Here is a 27013-nt window from a genome sequence, read left to right on the forward strand (position 1 = left end):
GTTTCGATTTACAACCTGGCTGTTATAATGCATCTAAGGCATTCTCACATTCCCTTTTTCATCCCTATATAGTTTTGCCTATACAATATGTCGTCCCTTCTCACCTTCGTTCTAGTCTTTTCTCCTTTTTTCCGTCTCACTTTCTAAACCTCACCCCTCCTCTACGGCTTTTCATATGAAACACAAAGAGAGTCTCTTTCCCTGCATAGCCCATATCCTTGTGTCTCATTCCATACAACTGTAAACCCAAATCAATATATAAAAAGTGCACAGTTGTTTCCACCAAGTCGATGAAAAAATAAAAATAAATTCGATTTAGGAAGGTGCGCCATGCACATAAACCCACTAAAGCCAAACTCCTTTGTGATCATCTGAAATGATAGATGAGTGTCTGTAGTATCAGACAAAGTCCACTGTGGTTGTCTGCCCCTAGAGGGCAGTCACGTTCCAGCAAAATGGGGCCAAAACAGGTGACATCATCATTTCAACCAAGCATACTGCGATCGACTACACTGCCTGCCAGAGATCTCCATATATTCATCAATTAGGGTGGAAGTGTATCACAATAGATTATTTTTTGCTTAATTGCAAAAATTCTTTATTGGTATCGTACATATCTGACACTGACCTTCTGTTTTATATATATATATAAAAAAAAGATTTTCCCAAAACCCCACAAAACGAAGAATATCCTTTTGTGTGGGATCACACTGTATTAACTAATAGTAGACAACAACACCAATGACTCGTGTGAGAAGTGCAGCTGGCTATTGACTGAATCATGTTGCCTTGACAACAGACATGAGAGTGAGAGAGAAAAGTAGGACCCTTTATTTCTTCCTCTCGAATAAAGAGAGGGTTAAACAGAAAGAGAAGGAGGCAAAGACCACTGAGAAACAGAGAGAGAGAGAGAGAAATGACCGCAGAGTGTATTAAAGCCAAGGAAGAAAGAAAAGAACGAAAGAGTCAAGCAAGAGAGGAGGGGGGATGAGAGGATGATGTCATTCTTTTTCCTCACCAGTGATGCTGACTTGATTGTGGCGAAGCGCTCACGGTTTTTATAATTGTGAGCCTGAGCTCTTTCCGACGAAGACGGTCGCAGTTCCGACCGGTGGTCCCGATGAGGAAGGTCGTCGCGGATATACTGATGATCCTGAGGGGAAAAAACACACACACACACACACACAAATAAAATCAGTCAAAGATTTGGTGTCACAACATAAACATCTCTTGAGGAGTTAATGAGATCTTTTGTTTTAACTGCAGGAGTTCCCCCATGTACTGCGTCACAGTATTTACATGTATGCATTTGGCAGATGCAATCCGAAGTGACTTGCAGTTCATTCAAGCAATACATTTTCCTTACAACATCCGAAGCAGAAGTTTTATGCTTCCTGTTACTGTAGCATCAGCTGAGATGTTTCAACATGAGACTGTTCAATACTAACACGCTCACTATCTTAAAATATCTTTATTAATCGACCCACGAGGTTTGTCGAACTGAAGCGCTCATATTCCTGAGGGTTTTATCTTCTCTCAGTGAATAAAATGAAGAACAACTTGTTTAAGGGCTGTTCAGTTCCCATCAAGTCGATTCATATTTCTGCTGCATGCTGATGTAATTTCCTTGAGGACAGGAAGTGTCAATCATGCATGCATGTGTTCGTTAACTTCCTAAATCACATACGTTCAAAGAATGTACAGCGTATGTAATCGATGCAGTGCAGTATTTAAATAGGAATATGGTATAAACTAGGGCCGTACAATCTTAATAATGAGCAATAATAAGTATTATTATTAATACTAAATAAAGATGTTAAAAATAAATAATAATATTGTAATATTTCACTGTAAAATAAATAATTTTAGGATTTTTTTTACAGTACAACTGTAAAGTAACAACAACAATAATAACAATAATAAATATTATTATTAGTTATTGATACTAAAAAATATTAAATATAAATAATACTATTGTAATATTTCACTGTAAAATAAAGTATTTAAGAAAACCAATAAAATTATATTTTACAGTACAACTGTAAAATAACCATAATGATAATAATAATTATTACTACATAAAATTATATAAAAGGAATTACTATCATATTTGACTGTAAAACAAAAAAAAAAGATTATTGCAGAAAATAATACTAAAATAATATACTTTACTATATTTATAATCATTATTATTATTATTACTAAAAAACATCACTATAATACTATTTCACTGTAAAATAAAAAATAGGTTTTGTTGTTGCATACCACACTGTAAAAGGGGAGGGGAGCATCTTTGAACTATTTGTTTTAAATCTAATCTAATTTCCAAGTATACCTTCTCTGCGCACAGAAAGACTATGTTCAAACCATTAAAATTGTAACAAGCCGGTCTTTCTAAGAACAGCTCAACTGAAATGATTTCCAGGAATCTACTGGAAAGCATACGTTCAATTTTTGTTTGTCAACATCAAAGTATGGTAAGCATTTGTGGAGATGTCTGTGTGCGTCCTGAACCTTTTTGTGGTGCGTGGAAGACTCTAGGGTGCTGTCGTAGTCGTGGTGCAGCTCGGAGCAGGAGTCATCGGGCACCTCCTGCAGGCTGTTGACACTGCTGCTCTGACTGCCCGTGCTCACTGAGGTGCTGGGGATGGAATGATTACTGCCCAAACTGTTCATCTTACAGCTTGCCTGTTCTCCGTCCTGCGCGGGGGACAGAGACATACACACGGAGAAACAGATCACCAACCTTTCTGGAGAACAATATCTACTATCAATATTCACACTATACTGAAAGCCTTTCTGCCTAATAGTTCAATATTGTTCAAAATACTGTACAGTTCTATATACCTTCAATGTGGTTAGTTTCATAAACTTTTGGTGTAATTCAGTATAGTCTGTATTATATAATTCAATAAAGTATATAGCTCAGTTAAATTCAGCATGGTGTGTAAAGCAGTATAATAAACAGTTGTGTATAGTTTATAGTTCAGTTTGTATTTCTACACTTAAGTATAGTATTATCTTCAGTATAGTCATTCATAAAGGTTATTTATTCAGTAGGTTATTTCATAAAATTTAGTAAAGTATATATTTCTATATACTTTCTTTCAATGTAGTTTGACATAGTATAGAGTGTATAATTCAGTATAGTGTTTAGTTCCAAAACTCTAAACATTAAGTGCATGTCAATACAGTATGCAGTATAGACACTCCTGTTCAAAAGTTTGGGGTTGGGATTTTTAAATGTTTTTTAAAAGAAATAAGTCTGAAAGAAGTCTCTTATGCTTATAAAGGCTGCATTTATTTGATTAAAAAAAAAAACAAAAAAAAAAAAACAGGAATACTGTTAAATATTATTACAATTAAAAAGAACGTTTTATATTTTCATATATTTTTTCAGCAGCCTATACTCCAGTCTTGTTTTTACTGTAACTTTTGTTCAATTTAATGTATCGTCGTTAAATAAAAGTATTAATTTATTTTCTTTTTTTTAATCATACAGTCCCCAAACTTTTGCACGATATAGTAGTTACAGTAGTTTCATATACTTTCAGTATATTTGTAGTTCTGTTTAGTATATAGTATATACCTTAAGTTCAGTTCAGTATAGTACTGTATAAGGTACAGTGTACTTTTAAGTTAAATATTTATAATATAGTTCAGAGTAGTTTATTATCCCTTAAGTGTATTTGTATCACTTTATTCCCTCTAAATATACATTAAAATTGACAGACTGATTTTAAATCCAAGTGTAGTCACAAATTAAAACTCAAAACAAGGGATGTCTCGTTCAAGTTTTTTGTGCCCCTGATCCTATCAGAGTCATTGAATACTGATTATTTGCCGATACGGAGTCCCGTCAGATGATGTAAAATAAAGGATCCTGCTTAGTATAGCCGATACCAATCAATCAGTTTAAAAAAAAATAAAAAAATGCTTGATCGGCCCAGTTACTCAAAACTGATGTTAAAATCAAAGCATGGATGGCAAACATGTAAAGTATATATTTAAAAAAGAGAAATCAATGCCTGCCTCAGCATAAAATGTTATATCAGTTGTGTATACAAAATGCAACACTATGAAACTTGCAGTGGCAAGTATGAATCCGACATGTGCGTATGACACTCATGGGGACCTTTCATTTCTCAGAGCACTTCCTGCACCCACCTCCTCCTCTTCCTGAGACTCCCCCATTGGGCCGTTGTGTTTCTCTTGGTAGAGGATTTTTTTCATTTTACGGTACTGCAGGTTGTCCAGTTCTCTGACTGCATCCTTCGTCCTCTGGATCAGATCGATGAGGACCTGTGGAGGACGATCTCTCCTCACAAAATCATGCTGGGACGGACAAAGAGGGACAGAGAGGAGATTTGTGAAATTAACACAGGAGAGTTTTGGGAATTTTAGGCAAGTAAAATGAGCAATAAGTGGTGATGAAATGTACAAACAGCTTCTGTGTGTAAACATCCTGATCAATCAAATCTCACCCTCAGATTTTATTATATTTATGACGAGTGTATCACATGTGTTTTTATTTGGCCCCATGTTCACCTGAAAACTACATTAATGACATTCATTTCATAAAGGCAGATATTTCGGGAGAAACATTTGGGGGTTAAACATGATGCAATTCAACTGCCATGAAATAAACCCACAGTCTCAATCCTCTCAGCGTGTCGGATTACTCCACTTGTGCTCTGAATTACGTCATTTCATGTTTGTTCCTTGCTCACTAGAGGGTGCTCATGTGTAATGTGGCCCTGAGTGGACATCTGGTATATGGAGAAGGGGTTCTGACATGGCTGGCTAAATGAGGACTTGATCTCACCTCCTCAATGATAATATAAAGAGAACCGACTCAAGTTCATGCAGCTGCATGTGCGCATGTTATCTGGTTTCACAAAACTGTGCTCTTTAAACCACAAACCAAGACTCTTTGAAAGTTAATTGGTCATGTTGGAGTTCTTTCCATTACCCAACTGGAGTCATTCATTTATTTGGAAGAAAACGGTTAGAATCCAGATTTCTCAGCCATTAGACGACATGTCAACTGCTCTAGCACATTAAGCTTTCTCATTGACCTTTTTGGCCCTGTTTACACTGGTATTAAGATACGTTTTGGTCGATCGGATCACAAGTAGACGAGGGAGACATTACCATTTTCAACCACTTCTGTCCTGATTCCTTCAAGGGGAGGGTCTATGGGAGGGTAAATGTAATGGCCTTTTACAGATTTTTCGATCTAATGGACAAAATAAGCTCACACAATTTACATTTGAACACACAGAAGAAGACAATCTGCTCTTTCTGCTCTGATAGCCACAAGACTATGACATGACATGACAAGAGAGTGCGAGTTAGAAATCAGGAATGGAGAGAGAACTTTGTGCTTGGTAGTTTTTGGTCTTCAAACCAAACTTGGGTCTCCAGCTGACAAAGTTTAAACCCCGCCGGGCTAGAGCGCTTCCCATAATGTTTCCGCATTAAGTTAGTAGGTGGAGAGTTGGAGGTCTTTTGTGGCTGTTCGAACGCTTTCGACCGTTCACACTCGAAAGTGGACAAGCTCAAAACGTTTTAGACCCCGTTTACACCGGTATTTAACACCATCCACTTGTGATACGATCGACCAAAACGCATCTTAATACCAGGTGAAAACAGGGCCTTTGAAGTGGAACCTACCTTGGTTTATTGACATTAATGAAAGTTACTCTTCATCTGACAACATGTCATTTGCTCTAAAGCATAAACTGTTCTTATATACTACCATTCAAGATTAGGGTCAGTAAGAAGTCCCCCTGTGGTGAAAACCAAGCTTTTAAATGTTGTTTATTATGTATATGTGGTGTTTTTAATATGCTTTCAGGCAAACACGTTTCACGTCAACACCATTGCTGAGTATTTTCTCCTTAAAACTGCAGTGAACCAAAGGCAGTCTCAAAATCACGGTTTGAAATCGCTGGTGTCTCTGATGTCACAAACTACCTTGTAATCAATCACAACAACGTGTGACCATCAACAAGTGGATCTCTGAGCTGGTGTGAGTGAGTGGAGGCGGGGCTAATTTGCATATTCATATAACCATAAACCATCATATATTCCAAAGATAAGTTTTAAGGGATAAAATGATTGACTACAGGGGGACTTTAAGAAATTAATACTTTTAATCAGCAAGGATGCATTAAATTGATCAAAAGTGACAGTAAAGACGTTTATAATTTTAGAAGATATTTCTATTTCAAATAAATGCTCTTTATTTAAATTTTCCATTCATCAAAGAATTCTGAAAAAATATCAGTTTTCACAAAAATATTAGGAACCGTTTTCAACATTGATAATCAGATTTTATATTTTTTTGAGCGCCAAATCAGCATATTACAATGATTTCTGAAGAATCGTGTGACACTGAAGACTGGAATAACGTATGTTGAAAATTCAGCTTTTTAAAATCACAAGAAATGTATTAAAATATGAAAGTTATTTTAAATTGTACTCATATTTCACAATATGTTTTTACTGTATATTTCATCCAATAAATGCAGCCTTGGTGAGCATAAGAGACTTCTTTTAAAAACATTAAAAAAGTTTTCATTTGACAAACATATAAAATGATCTAAAGCGTAAACCGATCTCGTAGGCCTAATCAAAGTGGACTGGTTCCAACTTTGTTTGGTTTCAATAACTGTTGATAAATGTTACCACTCTCAATCATGTGAGAGATCTGGAATCTTAATCTATGGAGAGTGATTTGGAAAGGAATTACAAATTTAGCTGAAAATGCATTTAGTTTAAGCAGATCGCGTCTGTGTTGCGAGCTGGTAAAGCACTGCAGAGCAAACGGGTCAACCGTTAAGCCCGCCAAAGACAGTTACAGCTAACAGCTCGGCTTCCCAATGATAACATAGATAAGCATTCGCCACTCTAAACGGACATCTGTGACTGTCCAGCACGGGTGGAAACTAATCTACCGGATTATCCCTTTTAACTAGAGGAAATTACATAATCTGAAGTCTTCCAGCTCTAACTGTCAGATCGCGATATTCTCGATCGACAAGACCTCTGTAGGTCAAGAATTGAGGTGGATTTAGACCCCATGTGAGATTAAGACAGCAGTTGGGAAGCGGCAAATGGTGGGAATAGAATAAATTAATGCTAGACTCAGATTAATGACCTCTTTTTGGTCTTAAGGAGCTTGAAAGGCCAGACTTGAGGTATTAGTAAGGAATGGGAGACCAAAACTGGGTCGAAATTAATTTTTTCCCAGTGCCAACCTAGGCCACAGAAGAGACCCCGGTATCCCATGCCACCTTGGGCCGCCCACCCCTGTGAGGTTGTGCCTGAAGTGCGTGCCTAGCATGCCACTAAGCTCTCAGTGCTAAATAGGATTACCTGTGTCCACCAACAAGATCAACCGTAACCTGTAACATACACCCACATAAACAGACCCATACAAAGCGCAAACAAACAAACGAATCACTTCGGCAACACAAATCCCTTAATGATCCAGTATCCAGAGATACCCCACAGCCAATAATTGCCCATATCCCCACTGTAGTGCTATATTCTACCACACATTTATTTTGGTGATGATATAAAATCCATAAGCCTCCCACCACAGCATGATATCACGAACATTAGTCACCACACAGCAATATGTCCACCTACAGCTCCAGTGATTCGGTTGAGAGAAAGTCATGGTTATATTAGTTGAGTAAGACACACACAATCAAAAAATCCTCTTGCTTTTATTAACCCTCCAAGGATGTAGCTGGCACAGGAAGTGAGCAAATGAAAAAACAGCAGAATGACATGTTCTGTGGGTTGAGCGCTTGGCTGTGCAAACGAAAACGTGTACCGGTATGTGTGTGAGTCAGCAGGGACGGATGAGTAAGGAACCCACTGTCATGAGAGCAGGAAGTACTGACAGATATGGCGAAGAGGAAGTGCACTCCCCAACTGCAAAGGAGCATCTTTATCTCTATAAAAATGAAGATATTGACGTTTTTGCGAATGACACATGATGGGGTTTATGAATGTGCGGGTGTATGTTACTAGGGCGGGAACTCTCTAAAGGGACATCAGAGTTTCCTTTAAATGTGCCACAAATAAATCATTACTTTAGATGACAGAAATGCTGAGAATGTAACATGTACACTACTGTTCATAAGTTTTGGAGTCTGTAAGTTTTTGAAAGAAATCTCTAACACTGTGTCCTAACTACAAGCGACGCCACAACGCGCGATAAAAGGTATCTTTTCCATGTTAATCGGAGTTATTGTCCTAACCAGCCGCGACGGTGACACGCAACGATTCAATTTTAAAAACGGTTTCTATTTTTCTGCGACATCGCGGTTGGAACAACAAACACAAAGTGTGGCAATGATAATCTCAGGTAATGTTTATCTGCGTTATTCAATGTTAAAGGCGTGTAATGTGACTTTGAGTGTCATAGAGAGCCTAACGGTGTGTTCACACGGGGCGTCAGCGTCAACGCTTGACGGAAGGCGTGGCTGAAGTTTGGCACTGACGCCATGGTCATAGCAGCGTCAGCCAATGAAATTAGACAGGAACTCAACAACAAGCTTCATTGAACAGGATGAACGTGATTGGCTGCCGCCTGGCTACTGTATTTGCATAGAGCGATCCTGATTGACTGACGCTTCCGTCTGCGGCGCTTCACTGGCGTTGCTCGCGGCAGAAGTTGAAAAATTCTCAACTTCTGCCGCGAGCAACGCCAGTGAAGCGCTGCCGACGGATCCACAATTCTTTTCGGCAACACTTGACGTCACCCATTCAAAGTCAATGGGAAGCGTTGACGCTGACGCCCCGTGTGAACACACCGTAAGTCCCTCCCCTTCCGGTGGACCACCATGGGACCTTATTTCGGAAAAATATTGTATGGTAGTCAATGGCGAGAGACAACAAATATTTTGATCTCGTTTGAATTGTGCCCTGAATTACACATATGATGTTTGTCAACTTAAAAGATACATTTTAAAGTCAAGAAAGTAGCAGTTTGATGTAAAACTGTTGAGGTATAAGACTGTGAAAATACGTAATTACAAAGACTACAAACCCAAAAGGTGCACATGTGATGTCATACCTTTTCTCTCAATGAATGAAGCTAACTTTACTGAAGCTAACGTCTGTCATTTTTTCTATAGTCTTACGTTAAGTCTATAGTCTTTCTGGAAGAACGAGATGAAACGCGCTAAGGTGACAGCCATGTTGGTGACGTACATAGTGCGAGACGAGAGATGTAGTTCATTGAGCAATTTTCACATAAAACTAAATGTTACTCTTCTGTTTTATGACAAACTGCGACTTTCTTGACTTTCATAATTATCTTTTGAATTGACAAACATCATACGTGTAATTCAGGGCACAGTTCAGACGGAATAAAAAGATAAGTTGTCTCTCGACATTGACTACCATACATATTTTTTCCGAAATAAGGTCCCATGAGCCGGAAGCGGAGGGGAGGGACTTAGGCTCTTTTTAGTGATATTACAGCTTTGTAGCTGTAAAAGCAACAATGGATAATTCACCTCAGATCTTGAAATTACGGTAAACAAATGGAAACAAGAACGTTCAAAGTGAAAACAAACAAGTGTATTCTTTGGCAAAGATTGTTTTAGTAACTCAGCCTATGTATTTTTAATAATGTTTAAATGGTGTAATATTTGTGAATTTGATTATGTAGCCTACTTATCCATTTCCTTCCGAGTGCTGTCAAGATTAGTCTCTGGTGTTGTGCACTTGCTGCGAGACTCTGCCCACACGCTGTTCTGATTGGCTGTGGGTTTTGATTGATTTTGATTTTGATCTTATCGCATGGCGTCTGGTTAGGACACGGTGTTATGCTCACTGAGGCTGCAAATATCTCCAAAATCCACTAAAAACATTAAATTGTGAAATATAATTAAAATTTATTTTTTCTATTTTAATATATATTAAATAAAATTAATTCCTGGGATGGCAAAGCTGAATTTTCAGTATCATTACTTCATTATAATGTGCTGATTTGGTGCTCGAGAAACTTAATATCATCAATGTTTGACAGTTTGCTGCTTAATATTTTTATGGAAACCATGATTTTTTTTTTCTTCAGGATTTTTTTGATGAAAGAACAGCACTTATATGAAATAGAAATTCTTGTAATGTAAATGTAATGTAAAACTTTTGATAATTTCAAAGTCTTTTAACCCCTAAACCACAGGTGTCAGACTCAGTTCCTGGAGGGCCACAGCCCTACAGAGTTTTGTTCCAACCCTGCTTCAACACACACACACACACCTGCAACCTGTTTTCAAATAAGCCTGAAGGACTTGATTAGCTGATCAGGTGTGTTTAATTAGGGTTGAAGCTAAACTCTGCAGGGTTGTGGCCCTCCAGGAACTGAATTTGACACCCCTGCCCCTGACGGCCTCTTCCTGTCTAATTCAGCAGTTTGCCATAATCAGCTGTAATGTAGACCCGACCATATGCCGTTTGTTAAAGTTCTAAGTACACGAGATTAAGCTACATAAGAAGTTTACATTTCTGTGCCTAAAATGTAACAATCTGTGTGTTAGTATCACATGAGTATTTTGCCTTCCCCCAGCAAGTGTGTTTACAGAGAGTGTTTGAAAGCGTGACTTAAAGTGGGAGTGAATTAACAGTAGTGTGTGGGCACTCAGAAGTCATGGTTGAACTTAGATGAGCAATGCTTATGTGTGACTTTACAAGTGACATGATAACTTCCCCTGCATGTGTGAACATGGTGTGTATGCGATTACTCACCCGCAAGAGCTCTGCTGAGGAGGGTCTGTCCTGAGGAATTTTTAGTAGGCAGTAGTCAACGAAACTCCGGAATGCATCCGACCTTCACAAAATACATGCAACAGTTACAGTATTATGCACTTTTGTAGGGTACTGAATGTGCAAACATTTTTATACTCAGACTCTGAAGAAGACGCATGGGCGTCGAAACGTTAGTCGTTTTGTACCAATAATAAATTATTTAAAACGTTGTGTGCTCCGGTCCTGTTCCTTGGTCCTAGCTAGACCTTGGGTCTCCTCTTTTGATTTTCGCGTCCTGTTCCGTGAGCACCAACCAGGCTGAAGCGCAAGTGACACCTTTCTACATTTTTTGAAGCAATTTTGAAGTTTGAAGCAATACTTACAGTCATCATGAAACCTTCTGAATCTATTTTACTTCAGTTTCAATAATTGTGTATATAATGTTACCATTCTTATATTCCACCATTTAAAATCCATATTTTTATTCAGCAAGGGTGCATTCAATTGATCAAAGTAAAAGTAAAGATATTTATAATGTTACAAAAGATTTCTATTTCAAATAAACGCTGTTCCTTTGAACTTTCTATTCATCAAAGGGAAAAAAAAATATTACAGGTTCACAAAAATATTAATCTTTTTTTACTGATCTAAACTTTTGAATGTCAGTGTTCATATATATATAGTCCTTTATACATACATACACTGTACATCAGTAGGGTATACTGTATTATATATTAAATAGATTTTTTTAATTTTTGTAGGAATTTATGGGGATCATATAAATGGTCAATTGATTAGAAAAACAAGAATGCCCAGAGACACAAAAAAGTAATTTCAGGGATAAAGTAAGTTTGTCATAAAAATATGACATTTTGAATAACGTGCACAGATAAAACATTCACAATAAGACCAGTAAACAGAGCTGATTCTGGCTTCATATTAATTTTATTACATAAATAATATTTCTCTGTTTCTATTACTGAAAGGATTCCTTCTAGTTTTGTGAAGTGTATTGCAAAAGTATTGCAAAGTCATGTGTAATGTGAACATATCTCCTCCACATAAGAAAACACTATAAAAAACAAGGAAGTCACCAAATTAACTTTGTGACACCCTCAACAATATTTTGGCCCATTCAGACAGCCTTCCTATTTCCAGATCCATAAACTAAAGGCCTGAAAGACCAGCAGGCTTTTGGCTTTGCTGCAGGTCAGAAAGATGAAGTGACTGAAAGTTTGCTTGTGCAATAATGCACAAGATCAGGAATTGTGAAGAACTGGCAGATGCGGTCAGGGTTATTGCATAACACATTTAAAGTGTGAGAGGAGTGCGTAGTTAAGAGAGTGCATACTGTATGTTTGACGAGTAGGAGTGTATACACATACTGTATACATCTATACGAGTGAGTCAACTTCAGTTTGGCGATTGTGTAGAAGGACACTCACCACTCATTGGACTGTAAGGAGGGAGAGTCGTTTTGGGCGATGTGGTATAAGGCACTCATAGCGTTCATGTTGAAGAGGGGAGGCTTGCGTTCAGCTAGAAAACAGCAGGGGTGTAAGAAATCAAAAACAAATGCGTCATTGCATACATTTTGAATGAATATGCACATATGCCAATCAGAAGCAGATGGTATGTCAATATTTAGGCTGAATCGCAATTAGTCTTGAATCATATGCAGTATTAGTAATAGTGTTGAAAAAACATAGCATGTTAAAAACAGTAAAAAATATGCTACTGAAAACATCTGGATGATAAGCTACATTATTTGTTAATACGATTATGCCAATACTATTTCACTTCAATGTATGTTCTTAGCAGGGGTGTACATGATGATTCTCTTATGTGAAAATAAGACACAATTTTATGATTTTGTCAAGTGTCCCAATATTGGGATACTAGTACTAATATTGGGCTTCAACGTGCATACTTTGCAAATGCAGCGCGTTCTAAATTAATTAAAATGAGATCATACAGATCACATGTTATGAAATCACAAAGAAAAAAAAAAGTCCTTAATATATTAAAATAAATCAAATGATAGGAGAATTACACATCTGTTTATTATAAAAGAAAATATTGGTAACATTTTCGTCTACCATGTTTAATTTATGATATTATAAATACAAAATACAATGACATATAAGGAAAAGAGTCATATTGAATTATGAATAAAGGTCAAAGGGCATCAGCCATAGTTTTGATGTAACAACACACAGTGAATGGTTAAAAACAGCTTCTAAACATCGGTTTACTTTAAAGCACCAGAACATGGATGAAATATAAAGTTTAAAAACACTTACCCAGCTCTATGCAAGTGATCCCCAAAGACCAGACGTCCACCTTCCCCTCATACTGACCCTCATCCATGGCTAAAATCACTTCTGGGGCCATCCTGTGGTAGAAAAACACACAATTGTTTAATTACCCCTGGTTTATCAGGATGTGTCATCATCTTTAATGTCAATATGTGTGGTACAAACCAATATGGGGTTCCCACAAAGGAGTTGGCAGGAGAGGCAATGGAAGCGGAGCCAAAATCAGCCAGCTTGACCTGACCCGGCTCTGTCAGCAGGATATTACCAGCCTTCACATCTCTAAGCAAAATCACAGAGAGAGAGAGCGTTGCAGACAGACAGTACAGGCATACTGTAGTATCATATTACCACATTATGCAATGGCAAGTGTCTCAGGAAAATAACAAAAAACACCTCGCAGAGAGAAAACGAAAGTGAAAATAGCACTGTATTACTGGAAGAACTCACGTTGTAAAGCAGTTCAATAAAGCATGACGAAAAATGGTATGCTGACATGCGGATGTGTATTTATAACGGTTTAGTGTTGTTTATAATGGTTTAGTACCCTGAAACCGAAGAGTACACACTCTGAAATAGAAAAAAATTAAGCTTTGATATAATCAGTTTCCAATGATATCAATCTAGTCTACAAACACTGAAAAATAACAGTAAAAGAAAATAAATTAAAAAATTAGAAAGAAAGCAAAATCAAAAATAGCAAAGCAGATAAGAACTTGCATGCTGTAAAGCAGTTAAATAAAGTGACAATAAATGGTATTGACATATGCGGATGTGTCATGGATTAGTACTTTAAATAATTATAATGATTTTGTACTTTGAAACCTGAAACTGAAGAGCACAGACACTTAATTAGAAAAATTTGAAAAAAATAGATACGTTGATGTAATCCATTTCCAATAACATCATTCTAGTCAGACCAATGCTGAAAATTAAAAACAATACAAAACAAAAAGCAAATATGGTCACTGCAAACAAAGTTAGAGGGGAAAAAAAGGGAAAAATAGCAGTGCTTTACGGTAAGCATATAAACTCATAAAAAAAGAATATTGCATATTGGAGCATATTGAGGATGCTGATAATGTGCAAACAGGCATCAGTCAGGTGGCGACTCACCTGTGTATCATGTTATGGGAATGTAGGTAAGCCAGTCCTAGCAAGGCACCATGGGTAATGGCAGCAATTTCAACCTCTTGGAGGGGTTTCTTGTGAACTAGACAAAAATAAAAGAAAGATGCTTGATGACATCTTAACATGTGCATAACAACATTTGCTGTTGTTACTATAAGCGTGGTGCTCAAAAAAAGAAAGAAAAAAAGTGTCAAAAAGACAGCGCGAACTGACATGACATTTAGATACATTATCCTCTTATAGAAAAGGACTGAGAACTTGACTGGAAAACGGCCTTGAATTAATCAGACGCAGCCTAAATTACTCATAAAATGACAATGGCAAGTTAAACTGGAAATTCTAAATTCTTCTTTTACACACACATATGGAGTGATAATTGAAACCAACAGTCTATCATTAAAGCTGTGCATGTTGCCATGACAACATCTGAAAGAAACAAAAACATGAATGCAATGGCAGTTTGGTAGTGACACTGGAAATAAAACACAATGGGCTTTGTAACGTGTCAGGGATGTGGTTAATAAAGGCCTTCCACACTGACTAAAAAACACATGACAGCTCTAACAATTACTGTTCCTCTGTGTGAATGAATACTGGGGGTGTACATTGTACTTGCATACATGAAAGTGTGTGTAGTGTGAGTTAAGTGTCAACTCACCCTCTAACAAGTCTGAAGCGGAGCCGAGACAATACTCCATCACAAGCTGAATGAAAAACGCAGACAAGATTATTGGGAAAAGCAGGCATGGTTAATTGTTAGGTAATTCTGGGAATAAACTTAAAGTAAACTAAGCTGAAAATATTTCCTATAAATAGCAACGTGTTTGTGAACCAAGAAAACGGTTTTATCACTCTTAACGGCAGTACAAACCCATGCTGTGTTGTCCTTCAAGTAGCAGCCTTTGTATTCAATGGTGTTTGGGTGTCGTAGCTGTTCCAAAAACTTCACCTCTTTAATGATGTCCTGCCACTTCTGAACAGGGGAACCCAAAGAAACACACACATATACAAATTTAAACATCAGTACTTTTGGCTTCTACTGATATTCGATACCGATAACTAAAGAGCATCCACCCATCCGTCCTTCCATCATTTTGTCTATCCATCCATCCCATATAACCATCCATCCACCCGTCTGTCCGTCCGTCCGTCCATCCATCCATCCATCTATCTATCTATTATTTACATTTATTCCTTTCGCAGATGCTTTTATCCAAAGCGACTTACAAATTAGAACAATAGAAGCAGTTAAACTAACAGTAGGACAACAATATGCAAGTGCTATGACCCTTCTCAGTTTAATCTCAGTTTAATATGTACATGTTAATTTTTTTATTTTTATTAAATAGAATAGAAGAGAAAGTGTTAGTATTACTGGATCAAGTGCTTCTTGATCCAGTAATACTAGATCTACAAGACAAAACAAGATCTTAGATCTACAAGATCTACTTAGACAATACTAGATCTACAAGACAATACAAGATCTATCCATCTATCCATCCATCTATCCATCCATCTATCCATCCTTATAACCATCCATCCATCCATCCATCCATCCATCCATCCATCCATCCATCCATCCATCCATCAGTCTGTCTATTCTTATAACCATCTATCCATCCATCCACCCACCCAGCGGAAACTTACATTAAAAAATATCGCCAAACACACTGTTACAACAGCAACCAAAAACTACTGAATAAATAAATGTTTTGATTTTATCATCTACAAGGTCAAGGACATTAGGAGAAGGTTTGCTTAACATTGAAGAACTGCTTTATATGGAGAGTAAAACACTAACACGTTCAAATATAGAGTCAAACTATCAGAGCTGATGACAGTAGAGTTTGTCTCTCACCTCAGTGGTCTGCTTGCCATTGTAGGACATCTTCTTAATGGCCACCACCTCGTGGGAATAGGAGTTTCGGGCCTGTGGGAAACCAAAAACATTTTTTATTTTATACTATTTTTGGCTTTTACTGTTTAGTACTGCTTAAACCAGGCATGTAAAATATGATCAGTTTGCACTGTAGTTCTAATGTGGAAAATTTAAAGGCAATACTGGCCTTAAAATATATGATCACATACATATTGTGCATCTTTGAAAAATAAAATAAAAATAGTAATATTGTGGAATATTATTACAATTGAACAAAATAAAAAAAATTATAAATAAAAACTTTTCTATTTTCATAATGTAATTTATTCCTGTAATGGAAAAGCTGAATTTTCAGCATCATTACTCCAGTCATCAGTGTCACATGGTCCTTCAGAAATCATTCTAATATGCTGATTTTATGCTCAAGAAACATTTCTTATTTCTATCAAACACAGTTGTGCTGCTGCTTATTTTTGTGGGAACTGATTTTTTTTCACCCCAAATATGTCACTATTGATCAATTTAATGTGTTTGCTGAATTAAAGTATTAATATATTAATTCTCACTGACCCTAAACTTTTGACCGTGCATGTTAAGTCAGGAATGCCATTGTTTGTCACTTGTAATCGCCAACAGAAGTCTGTATGGCAGACATGAGTAATCTTAGTCTTTTCTACAACATGGGGCCAGCAGCTGGCCCTCGCATTTAAACGGACTGAACATCTGTCTTAAGAGCAGTGTCTCCTAGTTATTCTTTCCCCTCGAGACCAGCCCTACATCTGGATGGGCAGTCCGCATGTGAGTGAGTGAGTGTGTGCACGCGAGTCAGTGTATATGAGAAAAAGAGAGAGAATGAGAGAGAAGGGGGGGATTTGCACGACGGATTCCAGTCTTGCCACAGATTTGGAATCAAAGGCTTTATGCTATAAGTTCCCAGATTAAGAAATGCACAAGAACTTGTCATGAGGCTGCAGTTCTTGTATTTGACAAAACTGCTGCACTATGGTGTAGTTTCGAAAATGAAATGATGGGCTCCAAGTTTAACTACAGTTAAGAAGTGACTGAAGGGGAGAATAAGACAAAAAAAAAGGCTCATCGAGCTTAGGTATTAAAAGCTATCCTGGTCTCTTACGTCTCAACTATGTGCCTTTCGTCTTCTACAGAACTTAGAAAAAGAGAAGAAATATTACTAGAATGTAGAGACAAAAAGTCAGTATTTTAAAATAATTAATAAAAATGAGTTTGAAAAGTACACTGTAGATAAAGGGGAGAGTAATGGATTGAGATGCAAATATATGTAAATGATACACTGACATCATCAATGACATCATCATCATATTTTCCCCTATTCTAGTAACAGATCCAGCTGAAAAAAAAAAAATTGACATTTCCTCAACATTTCTATACTCACAAAGTACACTGCTCCGAAACTCCCATGGCCGATCTCGTGTAGATCGCAGAAGACTTCTTCCGGGTCATCTTTGAAAAAGAGGCTGGCCACATCCGGGTCTTTCACTGCTCCCTTCCGCGTGGACGACGGCATCATGAGTTAGACAGAACCTCTGATGGCGACGTGCTTCTGCTCGCCTTCATTCAGCAGGCCCGGCATTTACCTGCTTTGCCTGTGGACAGAATGGAGCGGATTAAAGACTGACTGCTTGTCCAGGTCAAGTGAGTGTCATTAGCAGAAAAAGTGGCTTAATGATTAGTTAAACCAAAAGTGAAAGTTCTGTCATAATTTATTCACCCTCACGTCATTTAAACCAGTATGACTTTGACTGAGTTTGAATAGATGTTTGAATAAAGACTTGTGCACCATATTCCAAGCATTCTGAAGTGAAACATTATTTTTTTAAATGATCATAGCCCAAAATATTTTGACTTTTAATATGGAATTTTAGCATTCAAGTGTTGCGGACTACAGTAGTTTTAAAATTAATTTTGGAGCTTGACTGGCCCAGTCTTCATCCACTTGCACAATATTGAGTGACCAGGATATTCATTAGAAACTTTCCTTTTGTGTTACACAGAAGACAATTTAGGGTTTAAATTACATCAAGGTGAGTTAATGATGACAAAACGCATATTGTGGTTTGAACACTTTTGGTGTTTGAACCCGCAATCTTTAAATGATCTGTCCAGATCTTTAACTATTAGGCTATACACCACCAGCCAATCACACACAAAAATATTGAGGTAAACCTAGTACAAATGGCTTGCTTTATTTAAAACATTTAAATAATAAATACATAAATGTAGTAAAAAATAATAATAATGCCCAGAATAGATCACACTCACAAACCTACAGATACTAGTGAGTGTAGAACAATTCTATACTTTTATGCTAAATACCGAAATATGCCCTTCCCATCCACAAAGCCTTTATAACTTCTTGTTCCCGGCATGTTTGAGCATGCACAAGTGTTTGCGATGGTAAACTGGTGTGACACAAATGTGTTTTTGTATTGGAGGCAGCTTGGTTAGGCATCATGGGAAGACAGCTCAACGTCTGGCAGCATTGCTCATCATGCTAGCATGTACACACACACACACACACACTGGCCACCTGCATGTAACACTGCCTACTGAGTCATCAGACATCTGACACACAAGCGGCCATTGACCCAAGAACAAAAGGTGCTGAAAGTACTGTGTATCCGATATAGAGACTGAAAACATGGGCTAATATCCATCTGTACATTCATTATGAATATGATCAACATTACTGGCCAGCTCATGTACTATCAATAAAACACAACCCCCATCAACAAGAACGGCTCTGTCTATCTATCAAATGTAGCCAGGTGGTTGGAGGAGTATGGATTTCTTTTGTTTTTATTGATGGATGGATGGAAACAGAAAGGTTTGGTGAAATCATGTGATAAGGAAAGATGTTTGAGAGGCGTTTTGCTCAAGTGAAGTGTGCAATTCTGAGGTTCAAACTTGCAATGTTTTTTTTAGGGATGCACCGATCCACATTTTTCCACTTCCGATCCGATCCCGATACCTGAATTTGGATATCGGCCGATACCGATACTATTCCGATACCAGAGCTGTGTTTACTTTAATATTATTATTATCATTATTGTTTATTTTATATGATGCTGAAATAAACTAGAAAAACAGGAAATATTGTTAACAGGAAAAATCCCATTCCGAAAACAAATATGCAACTATAAGGGTTTCAAATTAATTGTCATGTCAATATTTATTACATTCCCAAAATGTAAAATACTTGAGTGTTTAAATATAAAGAAAAGTGCAAGTGTAAACATCTTACACACACACGAAGGGTGATCCTCGCTCCGATGCGGTAAGTTAACTCTCTCGATGAATGCTCGATCAAAATCAGCCATCTTGCAAACAGACAAGCGGATTTTCCCTCAGATCAATTTCGCTTCAAACTTTTGCTTTTTATGCGCGTCAATTTCACTCTGGACGCGCAAATAGATTCAAAATATTCAAGCGTCCAACTAGACGTGAATTTGACGCGGTATTCGCGTTTGGTGTGAACGCACAGTAACGTGCTTTTTTAAATGTTTGATTGCTTTCGTTGTGTTGTACGACGCGAGGGAGCTTCAAAGAGCTCTGAATTACGGCTTTGCAAACATTGGATTTTGCTGTCTTGCTCTGTGGTGTTTCCAGTGTGGAGTATTTCCACACAGCGGACGTTGTTGGCTAGCCACAATCTGCAAAATGGATTTCCTGAGCAGGGGCGTGTGTCATAACTCTGTGTCTCATTGAGTCGCGCCTCCGTTCAGGAAATCCATTCCGCAGTTTGCAGCCAGCTAGCAGACTCGCCGGCGGGAATCACTTTTGGAGTCATTTCAGCAGACAACGTTAAAGCGCAGACATGACTCATGGATATCGGATATCTCCGCAGGTTGGATCGGGAAAATCCGATACGTGAATTACGCTGGTATCGGTCCCGATACCGATACTGGATCGGATCGGCCCCATCCCTAGTTTTTTTACTAACTCTGACCTTAAACCACTCTGCTATACCAGTGCCATGACCAAAGTGATGAAGGTCACTGCGGGCAGCACTGGACCCAGTGTCATCCTAAACCACAAGAGCAGAAAAGCCTCAAGCACAATAACATTTCATGACTGAGGTACTTTCAATCCTCTGACCAAATGGGTGAAATCTTACTACTTCATGCCTTGGGCATGAAGCCATCTAATTATTGCCATCTAATTATTGAATTAATACGGCAGAAATCAATTAGATTGTGGGTAGCAAAGCGGAAAGGCAGAAGAAGCCTCAACTGGACGTACACGTAAGGCAGATTCTGATTGTGACGGTTAAAGCTTTAAATTGGCATAAAGGTGAATCAGAGTTCACAGTCATCCTATAAAAATATACAGATTTCTGCACAATGCAGTCACAAAACCCATTTGTTCCAGAGCATTTATTGGCTTATGGAGAAAAAGTCTTAAACTATAAAGAACATGAACTTTCACACTTCATTGAGTGGAAGATAGACGATAATCTCGTAGGCTACTTGCCATACTGCACGTTTGCCTGCATCCCCATTACACAATGTCTGCTCTAGTTTGTCTGTCACTGTTGAGTTAATAATTGTCCCTCCCTTAATATCTGGTCCAAAAGAACATGTTACATGTTTATTTATTCATCTTCTTTAAAAGTACTAGAGAGGAACCAACGTTTTGCCTCAAAGTCGTTTCTGGCTGTTTGTTTTAAAACAGATTCTTAAGGCGCTACTGTACAGGGGTTCTTAAAGGCCCTCATATACTTCAAGCAAAATCGAAGCCCTCATGTTTAATATGGTAAAGCTGCTTGATTTTAAGCAATCTATTGTATAAAGTGCTACATAAATAAAAGTGATGCGACTTTACTAGAGTGCCAAATTGCAGAGCTGGTGCAAACATATCCATGTTGCTATGACCTCAGGCTTCAATAGCAACAGGAGTTGACGCGAGTCTGCTGAAGTTAGATGCTGTGCAACTGGGTTTCCATCTGCATTTTTTTGGGATAATTGCATGAAAAAAATAGATGGAAATAGCAAGATGCAATTTAAATTTCCAAAATTAAATTAACAATTTGGTGGAAACATTTTGAAACTGTTTGAAAATGTACATCCAGCATATGTATGTGTTAAAGACGGCATAAAAAAAAAAATAAAAAAAAAAATTCACCAATCTCAACATTCACAAAATCTATTTAGTAAATGCATGTTATAGATCTTATTGCCAAAGATTCATCATTTATATTACAATGTAGTTTTTGACCTTGTAATGTTTACTGAAAATGTCATAACTCTCGATCTTGGTGACGTATATAAGCCTCAACTGCAAACTCGCATACATTTTTGTGTGCAATTCCCACTTCTTAAAATCCAATCAACAACTAGCTAATGGATAGAACCAAGTCCCCAAGCCTATATTTTTTGTAAAAAATGTTACACTCACAATACAGAAGAAAAGATCTGTCACTAGGGGTGTAACAATACCCACATGTCACGATTCGATACATATGATATTGAACTCACAATACGATATTATTGCGATACTCCAAGACATAAGGTAAAAGGTTAACAAAAATGTACTGTTCATTAAAATGTAAATTTTATATTACATTGGGTGTGTAAATGAATAGGCTTGGACTTGGTGCTGGTAACCCATTGAACAGGACAATAGTGACACCAGAATAAAAATATTGATGATTCTGAAGCTAAAAATACAGAATTAGGCCTATTTTAGACGAATATGCTTGTACTCTTTCACTGACTAGATATATTTAAAATAAATTTAATTACTGGTAAAATAAGATATTTGGCATTATCAGGACCCACAAATATTCCCAGATTGCATTATTATACATTATATTCAACATTATATATAACAGTTTAATGTAGTACTGACACTAAAACTCTGAAAACTTAAATTATTTCCTTACACAGTCATCTTTATTTTGGGTGAACTATACAATACGTATTGTCACTATCCATAATATATTGTTGCATTTTTGTATTGCAATACATTGTGACACAATATATTGTTACACCCCTATCTGTCACTATTTCAGATTCATCGCATTTTAGACTAGTGTGATAGAATCGCTTAAACACATTGCCTGTGTAAACTTATATTCTCCAACTCCCACCTTAGCCATATAATGCTGGCAAACCCTGCAACTTTTTGCTCATACACACCAGACTGCCAGCAAGCGATATGACGCAACTATGCGTAAAGTACGCATCCATGCACTATAAAGTCATCCACCTAAAACAGTAGTTCTGCTTCTGAAGGGAAGATTTAGACAGCTCAAATAACAAATTTGTACAGAAGAATCAATATGTGCTTTAACAAAAATACAAGCTTTACATTTTGTGCTTTTAAACCCTACAGAAACCCATGCCCCATTATTGTAAACAAGATATTTATTTTACAAACTGATGGATGGTTTGAATAAATGTTCATTTCAGAATGTTTTCGATATTGTTGATAAAGCTTCACTTGCATTGAACCCAAAACATTCCTCTAATGAAGATCTATAATTCAGCCAGGCCAAACGTGATTGGTTAACCTGTTCAACCAGCAACAGACAGAATGATGTCTTCTAGTTGCATCATGTCTGTCTGCCTATCTGTCTGTCTCTCTCCTTTTTCTGTTTCTGCCACTTTCAAACTCACGCATCGAGTTGCCGCCTTCTACCTTCGCTTCAATCGGTGCCTCTGAATACGACAGCATTTTCCTTTACGCTCATAGGCCGAGATCCAAAGATCTGCATCCAATAAGATTCCAGCAAAAGGGAGCCGTAGTCCCGCTTCAGGAAGAGACCGGAGGGGGGCAGAGGAGGTGAGATGATGCAATGTAGAACCAACAGGTTGTAAGAGCCCAACGGTGAGAGTCCGTCTAATAACAACACATCTATTTGGAAAGCCGGTAGGAATAACTGTAAATCTATGGCTGCATTGTGCTGAAGTTGAGAGATTAGCGAGCAGGTTGAGCCAGATTAGTGGAGGGGTGAGATGGGGAGAGAGAGACTTCATGGGTATGTATGAGAGACTTTATTAGACTGACTTTTCCTCTATATAACACTCCTTCCTTGTCCCACCAGGTCCCAGTGGAAAGCTATCGGCATTACTAATTTATCTGTGAATGCGCGCACATGCGCGTGTGAGGTGCATCAAGCCTTTGAATAAAACATATGTTTGACATGTGGGTGAGAGAAGCACTCTAGACCCAAGTGTCCGCATACGGTCCGTCCTCTTAAACCACAGGCCTCCCACATATGGAGGAACCTCCACAAACACGTGAAATCCCACCAACACCCGTGCACACATGCCAGGACATCCAGGCACTAGGGGTGGGCAGCAAAAAACACAATTTAAGACTTAAATATGAGCAGCGTTGGGGAAAGTTACTTTTAAAAGAAACACTTTACAATATTGCGTTACCCCCTAAAAAAAGTAACTAATTGCGTTTCTTAGTTACTTTTTATGGAAAGTAATGTATTGCATTACTTTTGCGTTACTTTTTCTCACCTGGGTTGGGCTTGCTTGTTTAATATTTAATTACATAAATAAATAAATAAAATAACAGTTCTATTTTTGACAAACCTAAAGTACCTCTCACACCGAAAGTGAAATGATCCTTCTATGATCCAGCGCACACAACGCCTCTGCACTTACTCCCAATTTCTCTCAACATGGGGACAAGACAGGTGTCAAGTCAATAAATGGGAAAACAAAGTAACTTGAGTTACTTATTTGAAAAAGTAACTTAAATATTTTGTTGCAAATATAAAAGTAATGCGTTACTTTACTAGTTACATGAAAAGTAATCTGATTATGTAACTTGCGTTACTTGTAATGCGTTGCCCCAACACTGAGTATGAGTAGCCTAATACTAAATGGTATATATGACACAAGTTCTTTTTGCTGGAAATTGGAAAATATGGTTATTTATTATACAAACCATTTTCCCCTATTTTAATAAGATCCACTGAATTAAATACTTTTTCTTTTTATTATTGATTATTTTTACTTTTACAAGGCAATTATCTACAATTCTATGAAGAACTGCAAAATATGTAATTGTTTAAAGAAAGGGTACAATATAAAACGAATAATTTATAGTCAATGGTTATAAGAAAAACACCAACAAATCAACTTAATTTATTGCTATATACATACAAATTATAATGTGTATACAAATATTTAATGTAGTTTGCATTAGCCACAATGCTTCATGGAAGCGGTCCATGTATATAACAGTAGAGCATTGTGCTAGCAACGCAAATGTCATGGGTTTGATTCCCAAGGAATGCATGAACTGACAAAAATATAAGAGGCCAAGGCACTCAAGAATGTAGAATTAAATGTAAAAAAGCCTTTATTTATTCATGGATATAACATTAACATATGTGAATGTTATTAATGTTATAGCCATGAATAAATAAAGGTTTTATATTTTTTAGACATTCTCGAGTGCTTTGGCCTCATGTTTTTTTCAAGTTGAACTATCCAAAGAGCACCGAAATACGGACTTAATACCCAGTAGAACTCTTTGCATCTTTCATTCTATGATAAAAATATATACCTTGAAATCAAGTAAGTATTTGAGGTGTTTTAAAGGTATCAACATTAAATTTAAATTATTATATAAAATATTATTATAATAATAATATATTAGCTAAAATAATTTGTTTGTGTTTAACACTAACAATAAACAACAGAAGCTTTGCAAAATTGATTGTTCAGTAGTGTGAAAGGTCATGATTGAATAGAATTCGCTAAAATGAATAAGTCACGCCCACTCTTCTACCAAAAATCAAAGACAAAGAATTTACCCAAGGAGCCCTGGGATTCAGCCACATTTCTAGAGGAAAAGGCATTAACTTGTGTTTTTCTATCCTATGTATTTCACTAAAGATAAAAATTAACAGGGATGTCGTTTGAACAAGTAATACAACTTCTATGGCCAAAGGGAAAGACTTAATCAAGTTTCTACAAAATCACCAAATTTGGAATGAAAGTAGAACATTTGTGATCAAATATTCAGTTAAGAAGCCAAAAAAAAAAAATCCTTTTTGGTGGTGCAAAAAAAAAAGTGTCAATACTACTGATCCACATATATATTTTATCATCATAAATTTGCTTTAAGGTGAAAAAGACAAGTGCAAAATTAATATATAACGATATGACGAGTTAAAAAGAAAAGTCAAAAGTCGTGACGCTGTGTGTGTGTGTGCGCGTAACAACGTGTATGCCGTATAAGAGAGAGGCCAATGTTTTATTCATTTCTCTGATGACTGTGCGTCAGGAGACGGAGGTCTTTGATGTGAGTTGTAAGCAGCACACAGATCAGTTCTTAAGTCGAATCCTTTAATCAGCACTAACATGAGCTGTGCAGTCATCAGTGTCACTCATTCATCACCACAGATGAATAAATAACAGTCACATCATTAGATCCAGAAATGAATATTTACTTATGCCACAGACACACATAAAAGAATAACCTATGTATGTGTTAAATTAAAAAAACAATAGTCCTAAATCAATGACTGCTGCATATTTTTTAAATATTTAAAGGAGAAATGTCATGGAAAACAGACTTTTCGTTGCTCTTTTGAAACAAATGAGTTGATATTGATACAAGGTTTCCCAAAATAGGGTTCATGAAACCATAGGGGTTTGTGAGCTGATGAAAAGCTAATAATTAATTAAATCTTAAAAATTTAACAAATTAAATATAAAATAAAAAAATAAACTTAATAAAAACACTTAATAAAAAAAAAAAAAAAGAAGAATGAAAGGATGAAATATTGTATTTGTTTATATGCATGTTATGTGAACATTAACCGACATCAGAGAAATGTGAACACGCAATGTGTTAAATTATTGAAATATTAACTTAAACTCAAAGGGTTCTTCATGTAAATAGTTAAGGTCAAAAAGATTCATCTGACAAAAAAAATCCCTGACATCAATACATTTAGTATCCAGCAAATAGACCACCCACATATTTTCAAAACTGATTAGTCGGTCTTAAGGCCCATTCACACCACAGAAGATACTGATATCATTCTAAATATCGTTCTAAATATAAAAGAATAGCAGAGTGCACACCATAACTATAACGATAACAGCACAGAGAAAAGAGATCGTCACTTTCTAGAATCACTTTCAGAACTATTTTTTCCAGCTGATTGACAGCCAATCAGAATCCCTCCTGCTTTAAACAGCTCGAGCATTTAAAGCATCCCGGTTTCACAAAGATAGACTTTGACTATGGCTTAGATATAGTAGATAGTCAGACTTAAGATAGACATCTAAATCAGACCGTTGCACAAAGCACTTAAGACTCTGACTATCTTAAGTAGGACTACACTGCAATGCATTCTGGGTAAAATAAGACACTTTTCAAAACAAAAAACATGGCGGATCGAGTAAGCGCATTCAACCGCTCAGTGCTGTTTACCCTAGCGGAAAAAATGTGTTTGTTGGAGGAGTATAAATGACGGCGTATGTTTTTATGTTTCCATTGTTCGATCGCGCCCGTGCCTCTCTCCCTCTGACACACAGGGGCGGTTCCAGAGGCGGGGCCACAGGGGCCCTGGCCCCTGCTGAAATCTGATTGGCCCCTGATTGGCCCCCGTAGGGGTGGGGAAAAAATCGATTCTTAGATGCATCGCGATGCCGACGTCGACGATTCTGAATCGATTCACAAATGTCAAAAATCGATTTTCAAAAAAAATATATATATTTTTCCTAATAACGTAATATTGACGGAACGCAAAAGGCTGAACTCTAAAGCGGACGTGCAGTGCGCGGACAGTCCGTGGCGCGGACATTACATAACCTGCACATAACGCATGATGGCTGAGCGCCAAATCCGAACGGCACCCTCTTCATTAAAAGCTAACGTATGGAAAATTGGAAAT

The 27013-nt window shown here is 37.1% G+C and overlaps 1 protein-coding gene across 3 annotated transcripts in view; it reads right to left on the bottom strand.

The window, feature by feature from the left end:
* taok3a (TAO kinase 3a) overlaps window positions 1-27013 on the bottom strand; it is a 71795-nt gene that overhangs the window by 11068 nt on the left and 33714 nt on the right. For all 3 annotated transcript variants that reach the window (XM_084115398.1, XM_084115397.1, XM_084115396.1), the window contains exons 2-13: window positions 17513-17723; window positions 16081-16152; window positions 15094-15195; window positions 14881-14926; window positions 14208-14304; window positions 13260-13373; window positions 13080-13171; window positions 12222-12315; window positions 10777-10858; window positions 4168-4335; window positions 2515-2700; window positions 1019-1153 (exon numbers count right to left, since the gene is read on the bottom strand). In XM_084115398.1, coding sequence (XP_083971524.1) covers window positions 1019-1153; window positions 2515-2700; window positions 4168-4335; window positions 10777-10858; window positions 12222-12315; window positions 13080-13171; window positions 13260-13373; window positions 14208-14304; window positions 14881-14926; window positions 15094-15195; window positions 16081-16152; window positions 17513-17647 — 1323 coding nt within the window. In that variant the 5' untranslated portion in view covers window positions 17648-17723. The remainder of the gene's footprint in view (window positions 1-1018; window positions 1154-2514; window positions 2701-4167; window positions 4336-10776; window positions 10859-12221; window positions 12316-13079; window positions 13172-13259; window positions 13374-14207; window positions 14305-14880; window positions 14927-15093; window positions 15196-16080; window positions 16153-17512; window positions 17724-27013) is intronic.

Source organism: Abramis brama (assembly GCF_963993115.1).
Source record: "Abramis brama genome assembly, chromosome: 5".
NCBI classification, from domain to species: domain Eukaryota; kingdom Metazoa; phylum Chordata; class Actinopteri; order Cypriniformes; family Leuciscidae; genus Abramis; species Abramis brama.